Genomic DNA, 20246 nt, shown 5'->3' with positions numbered 1-20246 from the left:
GCTGGGCACTGGGATGGGAGCTGGGATGCTGGGGAGCTGTGCTCTGGGCACTGGGATGAGAGCTGGGATGCTGGGTGCCAGAGCTCTGGCTGTTGAGCACTGGGATGCTGGGAGCTGGGACCTGAGGTTCTAGGACCAGGGATGTTAGGGAGCTGGGAGTTGGTTACTGGTTGCTGGGTGGCCCCACTGTGGGAAGCGGGTGTGAAAGCTGTGCTGGTGCCGGGGGACGTTTCACATCAGCTTCAGCCTGAAGAGATAAATAGAGCAAAGCAAATGGCACAAGGTGGCAGCGGGGTTACGGGCTGGACTTTCAGGTGCCCTGGGGACAGTGCCAGGGGATGTGAGGGCACCCAAGGGCTCCCAGCAGCAGCGTGCAGGCAGGGCAGGCACCCTGTCCCCAGGCAGGGCGGCACGTCCCAGCCACGGCACTGCCCACAGCTCCCGTTTGCCTGTGCTGGTGCTGGGAGAGGCAGGCCTGGGGCTGGGGCTGCAGGGGCTGTTTGCAGACCTCGGTCGCCAGTGTTGGGTTCCCTTCATTCCACCCCTGCCCCAGCCACTAAAGGCTTTGCTCAAGCTCAGGCCGGTCCCAGAAAGCTGCTCCCTGCCTCATCCAGCCCAGCAAGCACCCTGCTTCATCAGGGGCAGCGCTATCCTGGGGCTACGGCGTGATAACCCCTCCTCCGGCTGCAAATCCAGACCCAAAACAGCTTTGGAAGGAGACACCCCCCCACGTCACCAGTTTAAATCCAGCCCATGGCATTTGTGCCCCCTGCGAAGCCTGCCCGGAGGCTGGGGGTGAACCCAGCTGCGTCTGTCGTCCCGCAGGACGCCAGTTCTGCAAGATGAGGGCTGTACAAACAACATCGGATGTCCCCAAAATATTCCTGAGAGGTGCAGAAAGGGTCACAGCACTCATGCTTTCAGGTGCCATGAAGGGTGGGAGGACCCATGGGTGGCAGACGGGGTGATGGCTGTGCCCAGACCCAGCTGGTCATGCTCAGCCAGACACCCTGGGGTGTGGAGGAAGCTAAAACAGGGCTGGAAAACACCCAAATACATGGGGAAAAAAAAAAAAAAAAATCTGGAGCTATAAAACACAAAAACCTCCAGCACCAGCAGTGCGGGGATCAGCCTCTCCCTGTGCGGGGTCAGCTGCCAAACCTTCCAGCTCCTCTGCACAGCCTTGAGCCCCCAGCACCACTGGAACCTTGGCCCTGTTCCTCCAGCCCGGGGAAAGCAAAGTGGCTTGGGGACAGGGTGGATGGCACTTTCATGGCACACAGAGCACCCGGGAGAGTGGGATCACCTCCAGATCCTAACAGCAGCCCCCTGGGCCAAAAAATAATCACACGTGGCGACCTCAGAGAGCTTTGCCAACACTCCTGCTGTTAAATACACCGAGGAGAGAGTGGCCGAGGGGCTGGCACCAGGCACTGGCTGACTCGGCACTCAGCTGTGCCGGGGCAGCTATGGGCTGACAGATAAGTTCAACACCCCAGGAGGTGTGGGTTATCAACACGCCAGGCTGTTCCCCTGCTCCTGCAAACCCCTCTGTCCCCGCCTTGCGCTCTGCTCCAGGCAGCAGTAGGCAAAAGAAGGGCAGGAGGGGCGGGCAGGGGGTCCCACAGCACGGACACCCGTGACTGGGGGGGCTGTTGTTGGGCTCTGATCCTCTGAAGGCACAAAAACCTGGGAAGTGAGACATGCAGGGAGTCAAACCCCGTCAGCAATCGTTGGGGACTGTCATGTCTTTGTGTTGCTGATGTCATAGCTAATGAAACCTTGCTCCTGACACAGAAAATCCCCTAAAAAGGGGGTTCCTCTGGCTTTTAGCAGTGGGCTGACTCTGGGAACACATAAACTCAAAGAGTGCCAAGGGGGGGGGTGTGAGGAGGAATGCCTGTGCCTGTGGAGCATCCCGGAGAGCGTGGCTCTGTTGGGATCTGTGAAGATCCCAACATCTCCCAGTCAGGGAGTGGAGAGGCACAAAACCCTCCGGAGACGGCACAGGGCTGCTCCAGGGCCCCTCCTGTTCCCTGGCACCGTGTCAGCCGTTGCCACCCGACCGGGGCAAGCCCGGGCCTCTCGCTGGCTGCCAGCCCTGCCCGCACCTCCCAGCACGGCCCGGCGCTGCCTCACCGGCACAGTGCCCATCAGGGACTGGGAGGGTCCCGGGGGGGCTGGGGGGCACCCAGCCCCATGCCATGGGTGACACCGGGGAGTTCCCTCCCTGGGACGTGGCACCGATGCCACCAGCCTCCTTCACAGCCCCTCTGGGTCTCTGCAAAACAGGTTTCTGCTCCCCACTGTCCCCCATTTCTACAGCACAGTCAACCTGGGACAGAGGGGGAGAAGTGGATCTGTCCCCTTCCTCCCCACCCAAATCCCAAGATTTGGCTCATTTTTCATCCCCCTTTTCCATTCCGGAAGAGCCAGGCCATTTCCAACACCAACCCTCCAGCAGGAAAACATTCAGCACAATTAACACGCTCATTAAAATCATAAACAACATGGGGGAGGGGGAGGATTTTGGGGTTTACCAGCCCAGAAGAAACCCTCTTTTGTCTTTTTGTAACAGGAGAACTTGATTCAAAAAGCTTCAAGAGGCTGAGCAGGCCGATTCCCTGCACTGTTCTCCCCAAAATCACATAGGGGAAACAGCCTGGGCCCAGCCGGCCCCATGCTTCCCTCTGAGAAAGTCCAAAATGTCTGCCTTCATATGGACACCCTGGTCTGTGTTGTTTTTTTTTTTTTTTTTCCTTTATACAAAATTTATCGCTTATTTTTCCCTTTTATGTGCCCTGGTGCCCAAGATACACATTGTTCCATCACATACTTGCAGGCTGGGAAGCCCATCCACAACACCCACGGCTCAGGCATCGTGGCCACCTGCAAGGAGCGTTACCAGTGCCCGTGGCACGAACGGGGAAAAATCCGAGAGAGACACCTGGAAAAGTTCACCGACTTCGCTCTCGGGGTCACTCGTCTCCTTGAGATCCAAGATGGAGCCCAGGCTCCAGCAGGGAGGAGGAGGCCGAGCTGGAACTGGGCCGAGGCAAACCGGGGCGAGAGCCAGCACCTCCCGGTGCGCCCGGTGCCGATCCCCCCGGGGAGACCCGCGTTGCTCATTGCCAGCCGCATTTGCGAACTGTGGTCCGGGCCTGCTGCCCGCCGCGCGGGGACGGCTCCGAAGGCGGAGGGGGGCGATAACGGAGCGAAGCTGAGTCCAAAAGCCGGGCCTAGAGCCGGGCCCCTTCCTGGGGCCGCCGCCCGCCGCTTGAGCGAGGCCTCGGTTCCCGGTGCCGCCGCCAGGCCGGGCCGGTCCGCACCCAGGGCCAGATTTCAGTGTCTCCATCCTTCCGAAAACCTCCTCCCCGGAGCCCGCCGAGGGAGGCGGCCCCGCTGCGGCGCAGCCCCCGGTACCGGGGTCCCCCCGCCCCCGCGGCCGCCGCTCCGAGCCGGGAGCGGCCCCGCCCCGCCCCTCCCGTCGCCATGGCAACGCGGCCCTGCCCGGTCGGGGCCGCTCGGTATCATGGGACGGCGAGTCTGCGGCGGCGCCATCCCCGCCGCCATGCCGCGGCGGAGGACTACAGCCCCCACAAGACCCCGCGGCGGAGGCGAGCCGCGCCTCTTCCTCTACAAGTCTCGTTTCCATTGGCTTCGCTGAGCTGTCAGGCAGCGGTACGGCGGCGCCTGATTGGTGGAAGGGGGACAGCGCCGAGGCGCCAGCTATGGCGGCCGAGAGGGTGAGGGGGGGCAGCGGCGGCCGCCGCCATTTTGTGTGTGCCCGGGCCGGCTCCGGGCCTCGCTGCCCGCCGCGGAGGCGCCGGTGAGCGGCCGGGGACCGGCGGGGTGGCTTCTCCGCGGCGCCGAGCCGGGAGCGCGGGGCGGCCCGGCTGGGCCTCCCTTGTCCCGGGAGCGGAGCGCGGGTCTCCCCGCCGCCGTCGGCCGCTCCCCCTGTCAGGGCTCCGGGGGCGGCGGGAGCCCATCCCCGGCCGGGACCGCCTCGCCGGGAGCCGCCAGAGCTGGGGCCGGCGCCGGGGCCTCTGAGCGCCGGTTTCGCGTCGTGGCTCCGCTCGGAAGAGGCGCCTCGGCTGTGGTGTCGGACGGGGGGCAAGGGGGGGTGTTTTTTTATCAAAACCCGCGGGAAACGGTATTTGGAGGTTGCTCGACAGCAGCCCCCCCCCCCCCCCCCCCCCCCCCCGAGCTCCCGGCAGGGCGGGTGTGTGACTGACCCCCGGTAGGAGCAAAAAGGGGAGGAAGAGCGCACTTTTATATTGAAAGTGAAATTTGGATTAGGAAACGCGTTTCCTGGAAGGGTGGAAGCCGCTCGTTATCCACCGCGCCGTGGCACGACACCTTTTTAATGCACCGTGTCGGGGGAAAAAAAAATAATCCCTCGAATTTAATCCTTTGTTTCACCCATTTCAGCCGAACCGCGGCCGGATTCCCCGAGGGGGTTCTCTGCCCGGATCCAGTGGATCGCAGTTAACATGGCCTCCCCTCTGCTGCCGTCTACTGAGGCAGCAATTGCTGCTGTGGTGCTTGGAGAGACTTAAAAACAAAAGCGTTTGCCTGTTGCCAGGGCCGAGGGGGTAACTTTTCAAGGTGATAATAAACTGGAGCGAACCTTGTCTTTGAGTTATAAATGCCACTCCTCAGGCTGGTGGAAATGAGAGCTGTGGAAATAACTGAGTGGGGTTTCTTTCCTGTGCAAAGATAAAGGGGAAAAAAAACAAAAAAAAAACCAAAACAAAACAAGCCAGTTCTTAAAAAAGCCACTTTTTTTTTTTTTTTTTAAGAAAAAAACCCCAACACCCTCAGTGTTCGGAAATTTCTGAGCTGACAGCAGCCTCTGCTCAGTTCCCAGATGAGAGCTGGGGCTTGGGGCAGCCAGTGACACCGAGTTGAGTTCCCAGTTGTGTTACGGGCTGAGTTGCTTTAAGCGAGTGCCACTGCTGCATTTTCTTCCCTCTGCAAAAGGCAGATAATGCTGGCTTATCCCCTGGTATTAATGGGACTTGGTTTTGATGTAGAATAGTGAGATTTTGGAGGCTCCTGGTATAAGTACGGATTGTGCTGTCAAATGTGGACTCTTCCAGTTAAAACCAGGATTATTTTACATTTATGCACTTTGTGTTCTCTTTTTTTCAATAAGGTGCTTTGTTGTTATGACTGTGCTGACAGTTTTTGTCTCCCATGTTCCTTTATTAGGTCCTGAACTCTGAAGCTTCATATTTTTATAAACTGCTGCATTTTCAAAGCTGGGAGGTTTATCATCGTGCGTGTCTTCACGTGTGCATGACAGGTGAAGATGTAATTTCAAGTTGATTTTGCCAAACTAATCAGGGTTACGCTTAATTTGAGCCAGGTGCCTTAGCACCTATCTAGGTTGTTGGAGGGTTTTTGTAGGGTGGGAGCAGGAAGGGAGCGAAGATGAAGGGCCTGATCCTAACAGCCAGGGTTTGGTATGTTGCAGATGGACCAAAAATCCGCCAGCTTTTTGGTGATGGCCTCATCAGTGAGTGCTAGAAATCCTCTTCCATGTGCAGGGCTTCCATGCTGCAGATCCTTCTCTTTTTTATTTTTCTTTTTTTTTTTTTTTAATAAAGTGCCACTTGCAACACAAGAGAATCACCAGGATATCCTGAACAGCTGTGTAAGTATATCCTCAGAAGGTAAAGATAACAAAATTAAATGCAATTAGTGCAAGTTAAGTCGCAAGCAGGACAACAGTGTTATTGTCAGCACCGTGTCCCTGCTTTATATAATCTGGAACACCAAACAGCCTGGTTGAACGGACTGCAGGACCCGATTGCCCTGCGGGTGAGTACTGGCAACCTGCTCCTTGAAACTTCTTCAGACCATGAGGGCAGGCGAGCTGCCTGCTCCCCTCAGCTGGTGTTAAGGGGCAGGATTCAGGTTTCACTTCACACCAAGGTTGCAGCATTTAACGGCCTGTTAAGATGGACTACTTCCTTTTTTTTTTTTTTTTTTTTTTTTATTATTTATTTTCTTGCAGCCAGCAGTGTTTTCAGGCAACTGGTCTGTCATTACGCCCCTTTGCCCCTGTGTCCATAAAGAACGGTCCTAACCACAGGTGGGATGTTTTGGTCCCCTTTTGTTTTGCCTTAGTCCAATAATTTACACCTCCCCCCCCCCCCCCCCCCCGGGATGAATCCTCAGTGGGTGGGAAACCCTTGCAAGGGGAGGAACTGTGAAAGCCCTTTAGGCAGGAGGGTCCCTCTGCACCCCGTGTTTCCGAGGGCGATTGCCACAGATCCGGGGTGGGAGCAGCCAGCAGCCCCTTCCTACGGCTGGGCCCCAGCAGATTCCTGCCGAGGCGCAGCCTGGTGGGAGATGGGAGGGGTGCTGCCGTGCCGGCGGCGTTCTGGGCTCACCGGAGGAGCCGGAATAAAGGCCAGTTGGCTCAAACAACCTGGGAAAGACCAAAGTGGTGGCAGCCAGAGAAGGGATGTGCTTCAAAGGTTTGGCAGGCCCGGCTGCCCTGCCCTCCAGGGAGCTACTTGCCCTCAACCAGTTATGACAGTGCGCTGCCGCCTTGTCAGGAGGGACTAATTGCTGCCCTTTGATACCACATCACAGCCAGCGCTGCGGCACCTTGATCTCTGGCGATCTCTTTAAGATTTTATTTGTTCCTCTCAAACAGTTGAGCTCGTCTCCTCGGGACCGGCGCTGAGCCCGGCTCCGGCGCTGGCGGGGAGGCTCGGGCGGGCGCGCTCCCCTCAGCTGGGGAGGCGAAGAGCGGACGAGCTCCCTGCCTGTTACTGATCCACTCGGAGGTTTCAAAGGTCCCTGAACGCCCTAAGCCCGCGTCTGCCAGGAGGTTTGAAAGCAGGGGCTGGAATGAGCCTTTACGAGGAGACGTGCCGTTCTTAAATGCCTCCTGAAGTGGGGATTGGGGTAACCTGGTGCGTATGAAGAGCTGTTTTCATTAAAACAGAGCAGGGAATAAAATAAGAAAAGTTGGTGGAGTCAGAGCAGGTTGGAGAGTTGATTGTTATGGTTCTTTTAGTGTTTTGTTTTTTTTTTTTTATTTTTTTTTTGTTAAAGCATTTGCAGATAACTCAAAAAACTGATTCCTAGGAGTTAAATGTAATGAGTTGAGGGTAAATAGGAGGGCAAACCCCGTGGGTGTGCTGAACTTGGTAACAGCCATCACTGTAACATCCATCCTGCTACGTTTGACTAATAATACTTCCTTGCATTAAGTTTTTCACATTCTCCAGGTGCCAAGAGCCACAGTTCGTGGTACTTCTGGAGCGTAGCACCCACTGCTGGAGTTAGCGCTGCTGGACGCGTGCCTGCGGCTGTCCTGCCCCAGAAGAAAACAGAAATCAATCCCGGAGAGGGAAATCGCTCATTTGGGGGGAAATGAATTGCTGGAAAGAAGAGCCCGGGCTGGAGGAGGGCTCTGGCTTCGGCGCGGCTGCTCCAGCCAGCGCGATCCTGCCGAACTCGCTGCCTCTCGCTGCCGGCCTGGCTCGGGGCCTCCCCCCGCAGCCGCACCGGGCGCTGGCTCTGCTGCTGATGTCATGGCAGAGGGGAAGGCAGCGCGGGCGGCTACCGGGCTCTTGAGCAAGTAGCCCTCCAATAGTTTCCTTTTTTTTTCCTCCCCGGCAGTGCCAGCGTACGCCGCGGAGCAGGCCGGGGTTTGCCAGGCTTGCGTTAAAAATCTGCCGTGATCCTTTAAAGCTGAAGCCCCTCAGCGTTTCGTACTGACCCGCCTGCGCGTCCCACCCCGGGGACACCTCTGTCTCCTCCTCCCCCAGAGCTCAACCCCTCTGTTTATTTGTCAGAAAAAGCTGCTGCTCTGCACTGTAGCACGGGGGGGGGCTCCCCCAGCTGCTGCCCTGGTTCCCCAGGTACAGCCTCTCCTGAACTCGCGCTCCCAGTGTTCAGCCTGATGGTGTGAACCGGAGCAGACTCAGACCCCTCCATTCCTTTGCCCTTTAATTTGCCTGTTTTTTCCACACCCCCCCCCAAACCCCCCCACACCACACAGCTGCCTGACGCTCCTCCTGCTTTTTTCTCCTTCCCCTCAGGTACAGCAGCAGGGATGTGAAAGGTTGAGCCATCGCGTTTGCCTTCCACTGATCCCTCCTCGTCAGCCATTTCAGAGGCCAAGCGCTGACTACTAAAACTTTTCCCTGGGCTGCTCCAGAACTTTTTAAGTTTTTTCCCCCACTTGTAGCTTAAAGCATATTTTTAGGCAGTTTTTGCCCCAATTTCAGTTAACTGACCCAGGTTCCTACAGACCTGGGCGGGGGGGAACAGAATTAAGTTTAAGCAAGCCTTTAGGCAAATATAGTTTAGCTTATTAATGCACTAGAGAGGTGTGAGCAGTGTCCATTATACACCTAATCGTAAGAGCTGTTATCCCTCTTCCAAGTATTTTAACTATTTCAGCTCATGGAACAGGATTAGAACTAAAATAAGGGGGGGGGGGGGGGGAAACCCAAAAGGGTTAACTGGGAAATTACAGCTAATTTGAATCAGCCACCACCACAGACCAGTTATATCATCATGAAAATAATTCAGAATGTATTCCCTTCTGCAATGCCATTCTGAATATTTTCTAGAAATCACACTGAAACCATTACAGTTACAAGTAATTAAATTTATTAGACCTCTATAATTTTTTATAGTCAGTTTTGGCCAATTTACAGCTTTCCTGGGGAATTTTTTTTTTTTTTTGTTTAGACACAAAAAAAAAAAACCCAAAACATAAACCAAATATCACCAATACATCACAACCCCCCCACCGCCACCTAAAAAGGGGGGGGGAGGCCCCCCCGCTCCCCAACTGCGCTTTATTCCCGTTAAAAAGGGTCCGCGGCGTCTCTGTACAGATGTATAGAATGTTACACCCACCACTGTAAAAAGCCCCCCCCGTACCCCCCAGTGTCACTCCCCCAGCTTGCAGGGGCCCTTCTCCTGCCCGGGCAGGTCCTTCTCCTTCAGCAGCTGCAGGTTCTCCGCTCGCAACCTGTCCACCTCCAGCTCCAGCTGCCGCACCCGCGCCGTCTCCGCCGTTTCCCCCCCGTGTTTTTTGCTCTCCATCCTCAGCCGGTTGTTCTCCTCCTCCATGCGGGAGAGGCACTTCTCCAGCTCCAGGTACTCCTTCACCAGCTCCTGCTTGCTCATGTTCTGCAGGCTCTCCACATGGTACCGCTCGTAGGTCTCCGAGAAGTCCCGCTGCAGAAACTCGCTGCCGTCCCCCCCCATCCCGTCGCTGCCCCCGTCCTCCTCCGCCGCCTCCTCCAGGAAATCCTCCTCGCTCGTGTCGTCCGACTTGGCGGCCGCTCGCCGCGGGTACAGCCCGGTTTTCAGGTCGGGCTCCTCCTGGTCGTGGTCCTCCATCAGGAACTGCGTGGTGTTGTAGGGGGCCACCGGCTGCCCCTTGGCGAACATCTCGGCGCGCAGCCGGGAGGCGCGGAGGCTCTGCCGCTCGTCGAACTGCTGCTTCTCCTCCCAGCTCAGCTTCGAGTAGGGCTTCCAGCGCCGCTTCTTCTTCGACGGCCGCCGACGGTGCTTCTTCTTCACCGGCCACTCCTCGGCGCGGCCAACCGACGACCGGTACCGCGGGCCCAGGCCGGGCCGCGCCGCTCCGCCCGCCGCCGGCCGCCCCTCGGCGCCGCCCGCGCCCTCCGCCTCCTCCGCCCCGGGGGGCGGCAGCCGCCCGGCCTCGCCGTCCGCCGCCGGCGCGTCGCCGCGCTCGGGCTCCGGCTGGGGCTCCGGCCGCGGCTCGGGCTCGCGGGGGGGCTCAGGGTCGCGCTGGGGCTCCGGCCCCGGCTCAACGGGCACCGCGTCGGCCATGGCTCTCGGCTCGGCTCCCTCGGGGACGGGCGCTACCCGCGCCGCATGGGGCGGCCGCCGCTCGCCCCCCAACCCCTCCTCAGGCCGCCCGGGCCATGGCGCGGGGCCGAGGCCCCGGGGGTCGCCGCCGCCGGTCGCCGAGGGGTTAACGCCGCCGGGCCCGCCCCCCCGCGCGCATGGCACGCGCCGCCGCCGCCACCCCCCCAACCCCGGCTGCCACGCGCCTCCCGCCCCGCGCCCCCCACCCGCCGCCGCCGCCGCCCGCTCCCGACTGCCGCTCCCCGCCCGCCGCCCCGCCTTAAATAGCCGAGCGCGCCCCGCCCCGCCCCGCGCAAGCGCGCTTCCCGCCCCGCCCCGCGGCACGCCGGGACCCGCAGCGCTCCGCCCCTGCCGTTGCCCGGCCGCGCGCCCGCCTCCGTCGCTCCCGCTCCCCGCGCGCGGGCGGGGCCGCCCCGCCGCCAATCGGCGGGCGCGGGGGGCGGGACCTCCTGCCGGGCCCCGCCCCCCGGCCGCTGCAGGAGGTGGGCGGCGATTGGCCGCCCCGGGCGTCGATCGCGCGCGGCGCCGCCAATCCGAGGGGGGCGAAGGCGGGGCCGGGTCGTACCACGCGCGGAGGGGTCGACCCCCCCCCCCCCCCCCGTGCGCGGGGCCGCGCGCGCCCGGCGACCTTCAGGGCCGCGCCGAGGGCAGCGCCCCCGCCCCCCCCGCGGCGAGCGCGTGGGGTGGCCCGAAAGGAGTCCCCACTCCGCGGAGGAGTCGCCGAGCTGTGCTGCGCCCCCCCCGCCCCCGCCGCGGCCCGGCCCCGGGGGCTGTAACGGGGCGGGGGGGGGGGGGGGGGGGGCGGCGGGGCTGGGGAGGAGGGAGAGGGCGGAGGAATCCCGGAGCTGCGCTGGCTGCGCCGGCCGCAGCCGCGCGGAGGGAAATGTAAACAAACCTGAGAGGAAACAAGTCCCTCCTTAAAGGCACCGCGTCCCTTTTTTACAAAGGGGGTGCGGAGCTGCGCTCCCGGACTCCCGGGGGGAGGGACAGGGCGGCCCGAGTCCTGGCCCTGGTCCCGGTGCCGCCACCCCCACCGCGGCGGGGGGGTGTGTGTGTGTGTCCCCCCCCCGGTCCTCGGGGCCCCACGGCAGGGGCGGGGCAGGGCGATGGGGCAGCTATGGCGGGGGGTGGCCCTGGGGGAACGTGGCTGGGGGGGGGTGGCCCACGAGGGACAGACGAGCTGGGGGGTGGCCCCGGGGGGAGGCTGTGTCACCCACCCATGGTAGCAGCAACACGGGGGGGGGGAGAAGCCCTGCCCAGCCCCCCCCCCCCCCATCGGCTGGGCACCGGCGGCAAGGGGAGCCCGGGGGGGTCCCCAAAAGCCCCCCCCGCCCCCAGGAAGCCGCGGTGACGGCCACCACAGCCGGGTGACCCAAAGGTGGGCGGGGGGGGGGGTCGGCTCCGGAGGCCTCGGCCTGCGGGATCCCCGAGTGGAGGTGGGACCCTGAGGATGGGGACAGGGACCGGCCTGCCAGGAGAGGTTGGGGGGGGCCGGGACAGTGTGTGCCCCCCCCCCCCCCCGTTCGCGCAGCAGGGACTCGGCAGCCACAGGCCGCAGCAGGGTGGCCCTGGTGATGCCCGGCTGTCCCCTCCCGGTGACAGGGCAGCAACGGGGGCTGGACTGAAAAGGCAACTTTAATTCCGCCAGGTTCAGACGTTCAAGCACTTGACGGAACCCGGTCCCTGGGGCCGGGGGTGGCGGCTGTCCCCTGCCACCCGTGGTGCTGGCGGGCAGCGGGTGGCTCTGTGCGTGGCTGCGAGGGGGATTCCCTGGGACCACGGTGGGGGGCGAGGGGGGCGATCCCGCGCCTTGTTCCCCACGGCCGGGCAGTCCCTTCGCCGTCCCGGCGGTGCTGGCAAGCCCCTGAGAGTAACAGTGGCGGTCAGCGGTGCGCAGTGGCTGTCCCTCCCTCGGGGCTGGGGGTCCCGGCCCGCAGGAGCCCCCGTGGCTGGGTGAGGCGATTCCGTCGATCCCAATCCCGTGCAGCGCTTCCCCGGCTTGTGCAGAGCAGGACGGGGAAGGAAGGGTGGTGGTGGCAGCCCCATGGGGCCGGCGGTGGCCGTGGGGATGCAGCGGTCACCTCTTCCTGCCCTGCCAGCGGCGCAGCAGCCACTGGGTGATGAAAGGCCAGGTGAGGAGGAAGAGGAGGGTGTGCGGGGAGACGGTCAGGGGCCACGGGGATGGTGCCTGGTGAGGGGACAGAGGTGTCGCCAGTTTGAGCAAACAACACCCCCCCCCCCCCCCCCAGCCCCCTGCTGAAAGGCAGGCGGTGGCAGGCTGCTGCCACAGCCTGGCAGTCCTTGTCACATCCATCATCCTGGCGAGAGCTTGCACCAATACCATCGTCCCTGGTACCCGGACGCTGGGGCCGTGTCCCCAGGAATGTCACCTGCTCCTCAGCTGAGGGACCCTTCCCCAACTGGCCCCCCCCCACACCCCCCAGGATGGGCAGCGTGGGGTGACAGGGCCACCATGCAGTGCCACCTCTGCCTCCGCCTCACCTGCAGAGCAAGCGGCTGGTCAGGATCAGTCCCAGCTGATTCCCCCTGCAAGACAAGGAGAGGGTTTGGGGTGTTGGCAGGGCTGGGCACCCCCTTCCAGCCCCTGTGTCCCCGTGAGAGGGAGGGAGGGGGCAGAAGCGACCGCGCTCAGGGCTCCTGGGAGGGATCCTGAGGGCACTTTGGGGCAGACCAGGACAACCTCCACCCTGCCAGGATGTGTCCCCAAACCTCAAGGTCTGTCCCGCACCCGGGGCTGCCCGTTTGCCGGGAGCCGAGCCAAGCCCGGGCAGCACGGCGCGTACCTGCGCGGAGGTGAGCGCCTCCAGCTCACTCAGGCGCTCCAGCACTCGCCGCATGTCGTCCTGCAAGGCTTGGAGGGTGCGGGCCAGGCACGTGTCCAGCTCTGCCAGCACGAGCTTGGGGGTGCTCCCCGTGTCCTGCTGTCCCCCAGCAAGCTGGTCTGTGGGGCACAAAGACGGGGGCTGCTGAGAGGCCAGTCCACGTGGGGCAGGGCTCCCCAGGGACCCCCAGGCCTGGCACGGCCCGCTCTGGGCGCTGTCGCCCAACGGCGAGCGATGGATCCCGCGGGGTGTCCACACTGCAGCCACTCCCAGGCAGAGCCCAGCCCAGCTGCCCACATCCCCCTGCCACTGGGGACACAGACCACCATGTCCTCCCCTGCAGAGTAGCGGCGGTGGCGGTGGGTGAGCTCCAGCCCACGGATGCGCAGGGGTCACCTCACTTCGGTCAGGTAAGGCGAGCGGGAGGCAGGCAGGGCCTCCCCTGCCATCCCCCGGGTGAGGGTGGCAATGCCCCCCCCAGAGCAGAAAGCCCCCCCCAGGAAAGCCGCAGGGGTTGGCAGGAGGCTCCTTGTTCTCCCTCTGCAGTGACAAAGCTTTGGTTGTCCCCAAACGCCGGCAGCAGCGGTGGGTGGCGTTAGGTGAGCGGTAGCACAGGAGCAGGGTGTCCCCGGGACCAGCACCTCCAGGGACACAGTGCCCAGCTTCGCCCACATCCAAAGGCACTGGGCAAAGCCCCTGGCAGCGGGGACATGGGCAGGAGCTGGGCACAGGCTGCCCGGGATCCCTGGTCAGTGAAGATACCAAACTGCGTGGGGACCAAGGCATAAAGAGAGGGGACACTCAGGACTCTGCACAGCTGAATGACCCACCCCTGGGTGCTGGAGCCAAACTCTGTTCCCTGTCGGTGGTCGCAGCCCTCGCAGTCCCCCAGCGCCCAGCCCTGCTGCGGGGAGGTGGGGAGGGAGCAGCGGGAAGGAGCCAAACGCTGCACCCACCTCTCTCGGAGCCAAGGGCTGTGAGGCCAGCGCTGCTCCTCCCCTCTAGTCTTCTGCCTTCACCCTGCTCTCCCTGCCCAGCGCCGCGGAGCTGTGGGGGCTCGGGCCCGGCCCAGCCGCTGTTCGGGGAGAGACCCAGCGGCTGCCCAGCCTGCACGAGGGGAGAGAAGAAGGGCCCTGAGCCCCCCGCTCCCCTCCCCGGGGCTGCGGGGGCATGGCTGGCAGTGCCAGGGCAGCGGTGGTGTCTCTCCCCCTGTCCCATGGTGGCATTTTTGGTGGTGGAGGGTGTGTGAGGCGGAGCAAAGCCAAATCCCACCAGTAACACCACTCAGTGCCCAGTTTAGGGGGGAGACAGAGCTCTACAACCCCAGAGGGAAGTGGGGTGCCCAGGCTAGAGCTGGCAAAAAAGCTCCAGGGGGAAGCCAGGCAGGTGGGCAGCTTCCTCCCTCCTGCCCACTGGATCCACTGAGCCGTGCCATGGCACCCCGAGTGCCAAACGCTGCCAGTGGCAGCCGCGCTGCTCGGTAGCAGGGTCAGAGGGCAAGCAGCAGGGGTGCAAGAAAGGTGCCCGCACCAGCCCCACCTGGGGCTACTGGCCTCACTCAGCCCACCAGTGCCACACAACAGGAATGAGGGGGGCTGTGCGTGGTGCTGGGGCACACCAAGGGCTCCTCAGCCTCCCCACGGTGATGGGGACCAAGCTGCAAGAGGGACAGAAAGCACAGTGCGGTGCAGCTGGGTGGCCCTGTAAGTTTTGGGAGTCTCCCTGGGCTCCCAGGACGGTGGTGCTGAGCAGCAGTGTGTGGCCGTGCTGCAGTGGTGGGCCGAGCTGGGAGTATGGAGAGATCTGCCTGTACAGTGCAGGCAGGGCTGGCAGCAGGCAAAGCCTCTGCCGCGGTGCGGCAGGACCCCGGCGCTTCCCAGCCCTCTGTTACCTGCTCAGGCTCCATCTGCTCCAGGGTATCGCAGTACACGTCCCCCTCGGAGTCACTGGTCACCTGGCTACCCTCAAGCGCCTCGGCGGTGGGAGCCAGCCCACCTCCTGGAAGGGAAGCACAGGGCTCAGCCGTGGGCAGCGCCGGCGGGGCAGGGAGGCGTTTCGGCCGTGTCTGGAGGGCAGCAGCTCAGCGCAGCCGCAAGGCAACGGGTCCGCAAGCAGGCAAGAAGGCAGCATCCATGTGCAGAAAGCGAGGCAGGAGGAGAAGGAAACTGAGGCACAGAGGGGCAAGGAACTGTTTCTGTTACTACCACCCGGACTGTGGCCGTCCCTCCAAGGACCAAATTCCCCCTTCTCCTGCCTACAGTGTGGCAGAGCCCTGCTTACAGGCAGGCACACCCCAACAGTGCTATTTTAGGGTGCATTTCTCTCCCCACGTGCAGCTCCCACCTGGGGAGAGGGCTTCTGCGGCAGCCACTCAAAACCCCAGCATGGTGGGGAACCCCTCCAGCAGCACCCACGGCCCCAGCTGCTCTGGCAGGGAACAGGTACTGTCCACACCACGCCAACTGCCGCCGGGGTGACAGCACACCCCGCCACACAGGCAGGGACGCTGCCCAGCTCCCCACACGCTGCCAGCCCGGATGCACTCCAGGACGGGCACGGCCGGGACACAGGCGCTCGCTCCATGACCATATATGCTCCTTGGGGGAGGACTGGGAGGGCGGTGGGAGGAACACCTCCCTGGAGCATCCTACCCAACTCAGGGCACAGCGAGAGGCCGCTCAGGGCCAGGAGAGCCGCGCGTGCCCTCGAGGGAGGCACAGGGCAGTGCGTGGGTGAGTGTGCAAGGGGCTGTACAAGAAAAGTCAGGACCAAGGCGTCAGCCATGGCACAGGCAGGGAGGGATGGGGCTTGCCACTGTGGTTCCCAGTGCCGTGGAAGGGATGGGCTTGGCTTGAGCAGAGGGAGAACGTGTCCTTCCCAGAATATGGACCTTCCAGGGTGGGGTTTTCCCAGTCCACAGGGAAACACCCTCACCTCCTCACTGCGGTTTAGCAGAATCAGGCCCCTTTGCACAGGTAAGAGCAACACAAGAGTCAAACCAACACACCCAGGGTTACACCGGTGTCAAGCACGGCACCAGGAGCTGCACCTATGAAAAGCTCCAGCTCGCCGTGACTCAGGCAACACCCGAAACACCGGCTGGGCTGGGCCAGAGGCGCCCGAAGCCAACAGCTCTGCAGGCAGATGGAGGCCCAGCCCCCTTGCCAGTGCCTCCTCCGTGCGGTCTCTGCTGGGTGCTGGCCACACCAGGGAGACCAACCTGACACATGCTGCCTGTTCTGCTGCTCCCCGGGCAGGGCATCTTCAGCGTGTTCTGGAGCCAGGCTGCTTGCTGGGCCGTCCTGGCTGGGGTTGGCCGTCTCCTCCTGACTGCCTGCATGGAGGGGAAGTGGCAGAGAATTAAAATGTTCAGGGGTTATCCTTGTAGCACACGGCTGGGCTCTGCACTGCTTCCCTGACAGCATGGTGGGGGACACACGGACACAGGACCACCCTCCTGCCAGGCAGACTGGCAGCCTCCGGACATGCACAGCGGCTGGCAGGGATGGAGAGGGGTCTTCTCTGTCTGTCGATGGCCCAGGAATCAACATGAGCTCAACCCCATGCAGATTGTTTCACTTGCCTGGGGGTGGCAGGGGAGCCCCTGTACCCTGAGCCCCTGTGGCAGCAGGCAGAGGGATCAGCACTGGCCAATGGCTGGGTAAACACCGATGGGTGACAGCCACCATCCTCGTCCCCTGGCAGGGCACACGGCACACCCATGGTAACAAACAGAGCCTAACGCAAGAAGTGTCGGCTGGGGAGAGCCTTGTCTAGGCAGCACATGCCGCCATTGCCTGCGAGGGTTCTCAGCAGGCAGCAGAACCCCAGAGAGGGCCCAGGGCAGCTGCCTGCCTGGGGATCCAGCCCTCCCCACCACCCCACGGAGCCCACAGGGTTAAGCTCAGCCGTGTTTCCAGCGCCCCAGGACTTTGCTCCCTGCTCCTCGCCAGGCAGGTATGTGGCAACGCTGCCCTGCCTGTACCTTGCCTGCATGTCTCCGCCATTCCCAACCTGCCTTCGCCATCCCAGCAGACCCACGGCTGTGGGACCCCCCCAGAGCCTGGCCCAGGGGACCAAATCCTCTGAGGGGGACGAGGGCAGCCCCCACCCCACACAGGGGTTATCACCAGGGCTGCTCTCTCAGAGACCATCACCATTCCCAAATCTCTCCTCAGTGTGTGGGCTGGGGCCCGCAGGGGTGGGTGGGTGCAGGCAGGGTCCTGTCACCTCACACATCACCCAGCCAGGACAATCCTGGCTCCAACCCCAGCCCCCCCCCCCCAGCAGAGCTGGCAGAACAGCACCAGGCCTCTGCGTTCAGGGCTTAATCATTGTTTCTCAGTTGCTTCAGAGTCTTGGCCTGAATGTACAAGATGCTGGTGAAAGCTTTGCTGACGAGATCCATTGGGACCCTGAACCCTACACCGTTTGGGTTCCAGGTGCCACTTTACAGTGTGTTGACTTTGGAAATAAAACCAAACCTGCCCAGACTCCCCCTGCGCAGCACCTCTGTCCAACAAAAGCTCTGCAACTGCTGAGGGCTCTGTGCTTGTGACACTCTGCTCTCACCTGCCACAGCATCTAAAATCACCCTGCTACTCTGGATAATCGGTAACAAAAGCTGCAACTGCTCAAAATCTGAAGGTGTGTTCGAGAACCTTTAACACAAATGACTCAACAGCTTAAGAAGTTTTAAACCACTGTTTCAGGCATCACGGGCTCATTTGCTCTGCAGACACTACCAGGTTTAGATTTAAGTGACAGTATCATTTATAAGTGACACTAGTGCAGGATGACACTCCCAAGCAGGAAATGACCAGGAGTTTAGAGCCAGCTTTTATATTCCAGAGAAAAATTAAGTCGATTTGCCTTTTAAAGAGAGTCTGAATCTGAATCTAGAGAACTAAAGCCCCTGGGTACCATAGGAAGGAACAGTGATCCTGAGGCCAAGCCTTACAGGCAACGTGTTTTTGGCATCCTTGTTGGAAGCAGGGGGTGACAGTAGGTGTCAGACACAGGACAGATGCCTGGGGACAGACAGGGAGTGAGTCTATTTGTCAGCACTGTTCCAACATTAGCAAAGCACTGACAGTTTACACACCCGCTGCGAATATACCCTGAAAGCTCATCTGCTGCTGAGCTAATCGACTGGAGATGTGGCACTGCCAAACCTCCAGACATGCAGCTGGCAGGTTTGCTCCGCAGTAGCTGACACCTTTCTGAACCACCACATCCAGCCCCTCACTCCCCCGGATGCTTCTCACAAGTCAGATACACTGAGGATTGCACTGCTCTGGGGATAGGATAGGTCCCCAGCCACCTCCCAGCATGAGACAGCAGCCACAGGCATGGAAAGGCCTGGGAAGGACTTTTCTCTAGCACAAGATGGTCCCAGTAATCCCATTTCTCAACCCCTGTTTCTCCACATCCACTCTGCTGCAAAAACTGGCTGGCCTATCCAGATATTTACATCGGATGACCCGCACTCCCTGTACACAGCCCGCCCTGCCCATTGGTGGGCCAGCGCCAAGAGAAAGCACAGCCTCCCTGCCGCAACACTCACGGGAGCTGATCCTCTGCTCTACCCTGTACAGGGATTTGGGCCAAGGGGCATTTGGAAGCCAAATCTCAAATTCCTGCCTCAAAGTTTTGCAGAGAGAAAGCCCAGGCCTAAGAGACACCTGCGTCACTTTAAGAGACACTTGTTTGGTGGTGCCCAAACAAGCACCTCGGCAGCAGCTATGCCATGGCAGGGGAGTCAGAAGGGACGTGGGGCATCCACCCTGTCCCCCCCTCATGGAGCAGACCTGGGGAAAAGCAGAGCCCAGAGGTGATGGGGCAGAAGCAAAGAACAGGAGTGATGTGCCAGGAGTGAAGAGTATGGCCCAGGGGTGAGGGATGCACTGGGCACAAGCAGAGTGCAGAGGCTCCCACTCACCCCCTTTCCTCTTGAAGAAGGCCTCGGGGGGCCGAGGCATGTCACGGATCACCTCGTAGAGTGGCTCGAAGTACCCGAACATCTCCTCCGTTGTCTCGTCCATAGGCACCGTGTCAATGATCTGGGGAGGGACGCAGCTTGCGGCAGGCACCACCAAGCACCCAACCACAGCTGCTCTCCCCCCTCCCCGTTACCTTTTGGGCCACCTTCTTCATCTCAGCCACATAAGCCGCCATCGCCTCCTCCTTGGACATCCTGCCCAGGCTGTGCCAGGCATCCCTGCGGGCGGCAGCGACCGTGAGGTGGGGAGCAGGCTGGTGAACCCGACCCGAAGTGGGCCGTCCCCCCAACACCCCCGGGGGCCTTACCACTTGTATCGGCCGATGGGGTCCCAGAAGCCGGGCCTGGGGCCCTGGCAGCACCCCGCCGTCGCCTGCTTGTAGTAGCTGTAGAAACGCAGCATCTCCTCATAGGAGGGCCGGTAGGAACCTGCGGCGCGACACCGGCCTCAGCGGAGCTGGGAGCGGGGCCGGAGGGCTGAGGCCGCAGCTCCCCGCTCCCGACCCCTACTCACCGCTCCGGGGCAGCCCTTGGATAACGCGAACGGCGGCGCGAAACTGCGCCCCGCAACCCGCCTCCTCCATGGCGCCGGCCCCGACACGGACACCGGCCCCGCGGCGTGTCCCTCTCCGTGAGGGGAGAGCGCGGGGGCCAATCAGCGCCCGCCTTCCATCGGCCCTTCCGCGCGGCGCCCAATCAGCGCTCCGCTTCCGAAACGGGCCGTGCTGCCCCTTTCCCGCCCCTCCGCTCCCGGCGCGCCGCAGCCAATGGTGAGGCGAGGCGCGCGCGCCCCCTGCTGGGGGAAGGAGAGCGTGCAGCGACACAGGGGCGCGAGGGCCGGTCCCGCCGCGGCGCCCCCTGGCGGGACACTGAGGGACTGCGGCCAGCGGGGACTGGGACTGGGACTGGGACTGGGACTGGGACTGGGACTGGGACTGGGACTGGGACTGGGACTGGGACAGGGACGGGGACGGGGACCGGGACGGGGACTGGGATGGGGACTGGGATGGGGAGAAGGACAGGGACTGGGACTGGGACTGGGACTGGGACTGGGACTGGGACTGGGACTGGGACTGGGACTGGGACGGGGACCGGGACGGGGACGGGGACAGGGAGTGGGATGAGGAGAGGGACAGGGATGGGACTGGGACAGGGATGGGAAGAAGGACAGGGATGGGACAGGGACTGGGACAAGGGACGGGGACGGGGACTGGGACTGGGACGGGGACAGGGACAGGGACGGGGACAGGGACAGGGACAGGGACTGGGACGGGGACAGGGACAAGGACGGGGACGGGGACTGGGACAGGGACAGGGACGGGGACAGGGACAGGGGTGGGAACTGGGACAGGGGCTGGGACTGGGACTGGGATGGGAAGAGGGACAGGGATGGGACTGGGACAGGGACAGGAACTGGGACTGGGACTGGGACTGGGACTGGGACTGGGACGGGGACAGGGACTGGGACGGGGACAGGAACTGGGAGAGGGATTGGGAAAGGGACTGATACTGGAACTGAGATA

The 20246-nt window shown here is 62.3% G+C and overlaps 3 protein-coding genes across 13 annotated transcripts; 1 reads left to right on the top strand and 2 right to left on the bottom strand.

Moving 5' to 3' along the window:
• The first annotated feature begins 1847 nt into the window (after positions 1 to 1847).
• LOC116963125 (translation initiation factor IF-2-like) lies at positions 1848 to 8767 on the top strand. 9 transcript variants are annotated; one of them, XM_042787481.1, is made up of 7 exons: positions 1848 to 3829; positions 4432 to 4608; positions 5215 to 5308; positions 5613 to 5659; positions 6023 to 6100; positions 6671 to 6932; positions 7251 to 8767. In XM_042787481.1, the coding sequence occupies exon 1, from the start codon at positions 2681 to 2683 to the stop codon at positions 3665 to 3667; it is 987 nt and encodes a 328-aa protein (XP_042643415.1). In that variant the 5' UTR covers positions 1848 to 2680; the 3' UTR covers positions 3668 to 3829; positions 4432 to 4608; positions 5215 to 5308; positions 5613 to 5659; positions 6023 to 6100; positions 6671 to 6932; positions 7251 to 8767. The 9 variants fall into 9 exon arrangements, with proteins under 9 accessions (XP_042643415.1, XP_042643418.1, XP_042643421.1 ...); XM_042787484.1 differs by lacking the exon at positions 7251 to 8767 and adding an exon at positions 5480 to 5521 and having other exon boundaries at positions 6671 to 7006; XM_042787487.1 differs by lacking the exon at positions 7251 to 8767 and adding an exon at positions 5480 to 5521 and having other exon boundaries at positions 5749 to 6100; positions 6671 to 7006.
• HEXIM1 (HEXIM P-TEFb complex subunit 1) lies at positions 8627 to 9948 on the bottom strand. The gene has a single exon (XM_033006625.2). The coding sequence runs from the start codon at positions 9838 to 9840 to the stop codon at positions 8929 to 8931; it is 912 nt and encodes a 303-aa protein (XP_032862516.2). The 5' UTR covers positions 9841 to 9948; the 3' UTR covers positions 8627 to 8928.
• Positions 9949 to 11496: 1548 nt separating this feature from the next.
• On the bottom strand, positions 11497 to 19349 carry ACBD4 (acyl-CoA binding domain containing 4). Of its 3 annotated transcripts, XM_042787555.1 has the most exons (10): positions 19238 to 19349; positions 19032 to 19152; positions 18858 to 18942; positions 18664 to 18784; positions 15943 to 16056; positions 14614 to 14720; positions 13679 to 13829; positions 12684 to 12841; positions 12382 to 12426; positions 11497 to 12067 (listed from the first exon to the last, which is right to left on the bottom strand). In XM_042787555.1, exons 1-10 carry the CDS (start codon positions 19305 to 19307, stop codon positions 11957 to 11959), a joined length of 1083 nt encoding a protein of 360 aa, XP_042643489.1. In that variant the 5' UTR covers positions 19308 to 19349; the 3' UTR covers positions 11497 to 11956. The 3 variants fall into 3 exon arrangements, with proteins under 3 accessions (XP_042643489.1, XP_042643490.1, XP_042643491.1); XM_042787556.1 differs by lacking the exon at positions 15943 to 16056; XM_042787557.1 differs by lacking the exons at positions 13679 to 13829; positions 14614 to 14720.
• Positions 19350 to 20246: the final 897 nt, after the last annotated feature.

This window comes from Tyto alba, unplaced genomic scaffold, assembly GCF_018691265.1.
Source record: "Tyto alba isolate M040663 unplaced genomic scaffold, T.alba_DEE_v4.0 Super-Scaffold_12, whole genome shotgun sequence".
Taxonomy (NCBI): domain Eukaryota; kingdom Metazoa; phylum Chordata; class Aves; order Strigiformes; family Tytonidae; genus Tyto; species Tyto alba.
This window is presented reverse-complemented; position numbering and strand designations above follow the sequence as displayed.

What these genes read in the sequence shown, in the direction of transcription:
- LOC116963125 (XM_042787481.1), top strand. Translation starts at nt 2,681, where the DNA reads ATGCTTCCCTCTGAGAAAGTCCAAAATGTCTGCCTTCATATGGACACC.
- ACBD4 (XM_042787555.1), bottom strand. Translation starts at nt 19,307, where the DNA reads ATGGAGGAGGCGGGTTGCGGGGCGCAGTTTCGCGCCGCCGTTCGCGTT. An exon ending in AGCCCTTGGCTCCGAGAGAG is followed by an intron (nt 12,842 to 13,678) that starts GTGGGTGCAGCG and finishes TGTGCCCCACAG; the next exon opens with ACCAGCTTGCTGGGGGACAG. An exon ending in ACCAGCCGCTTGCTCTGCAG is followed by an intron (nt 12,068 to 12,381) that starts GTGAGGCGGAGG and finishes TCCCCTCACCAG; the next exon opens with GCACCATCCCCGTGGCCCCT.
- HEXIM1 (XM_033006625.2), bottom strand. Translation starts at nt 9,840, where the DNA reads ATGGCCGACGCGGTGCCCGTTGAGCCGGGGCCGGAGCCCCAGCGCGAC.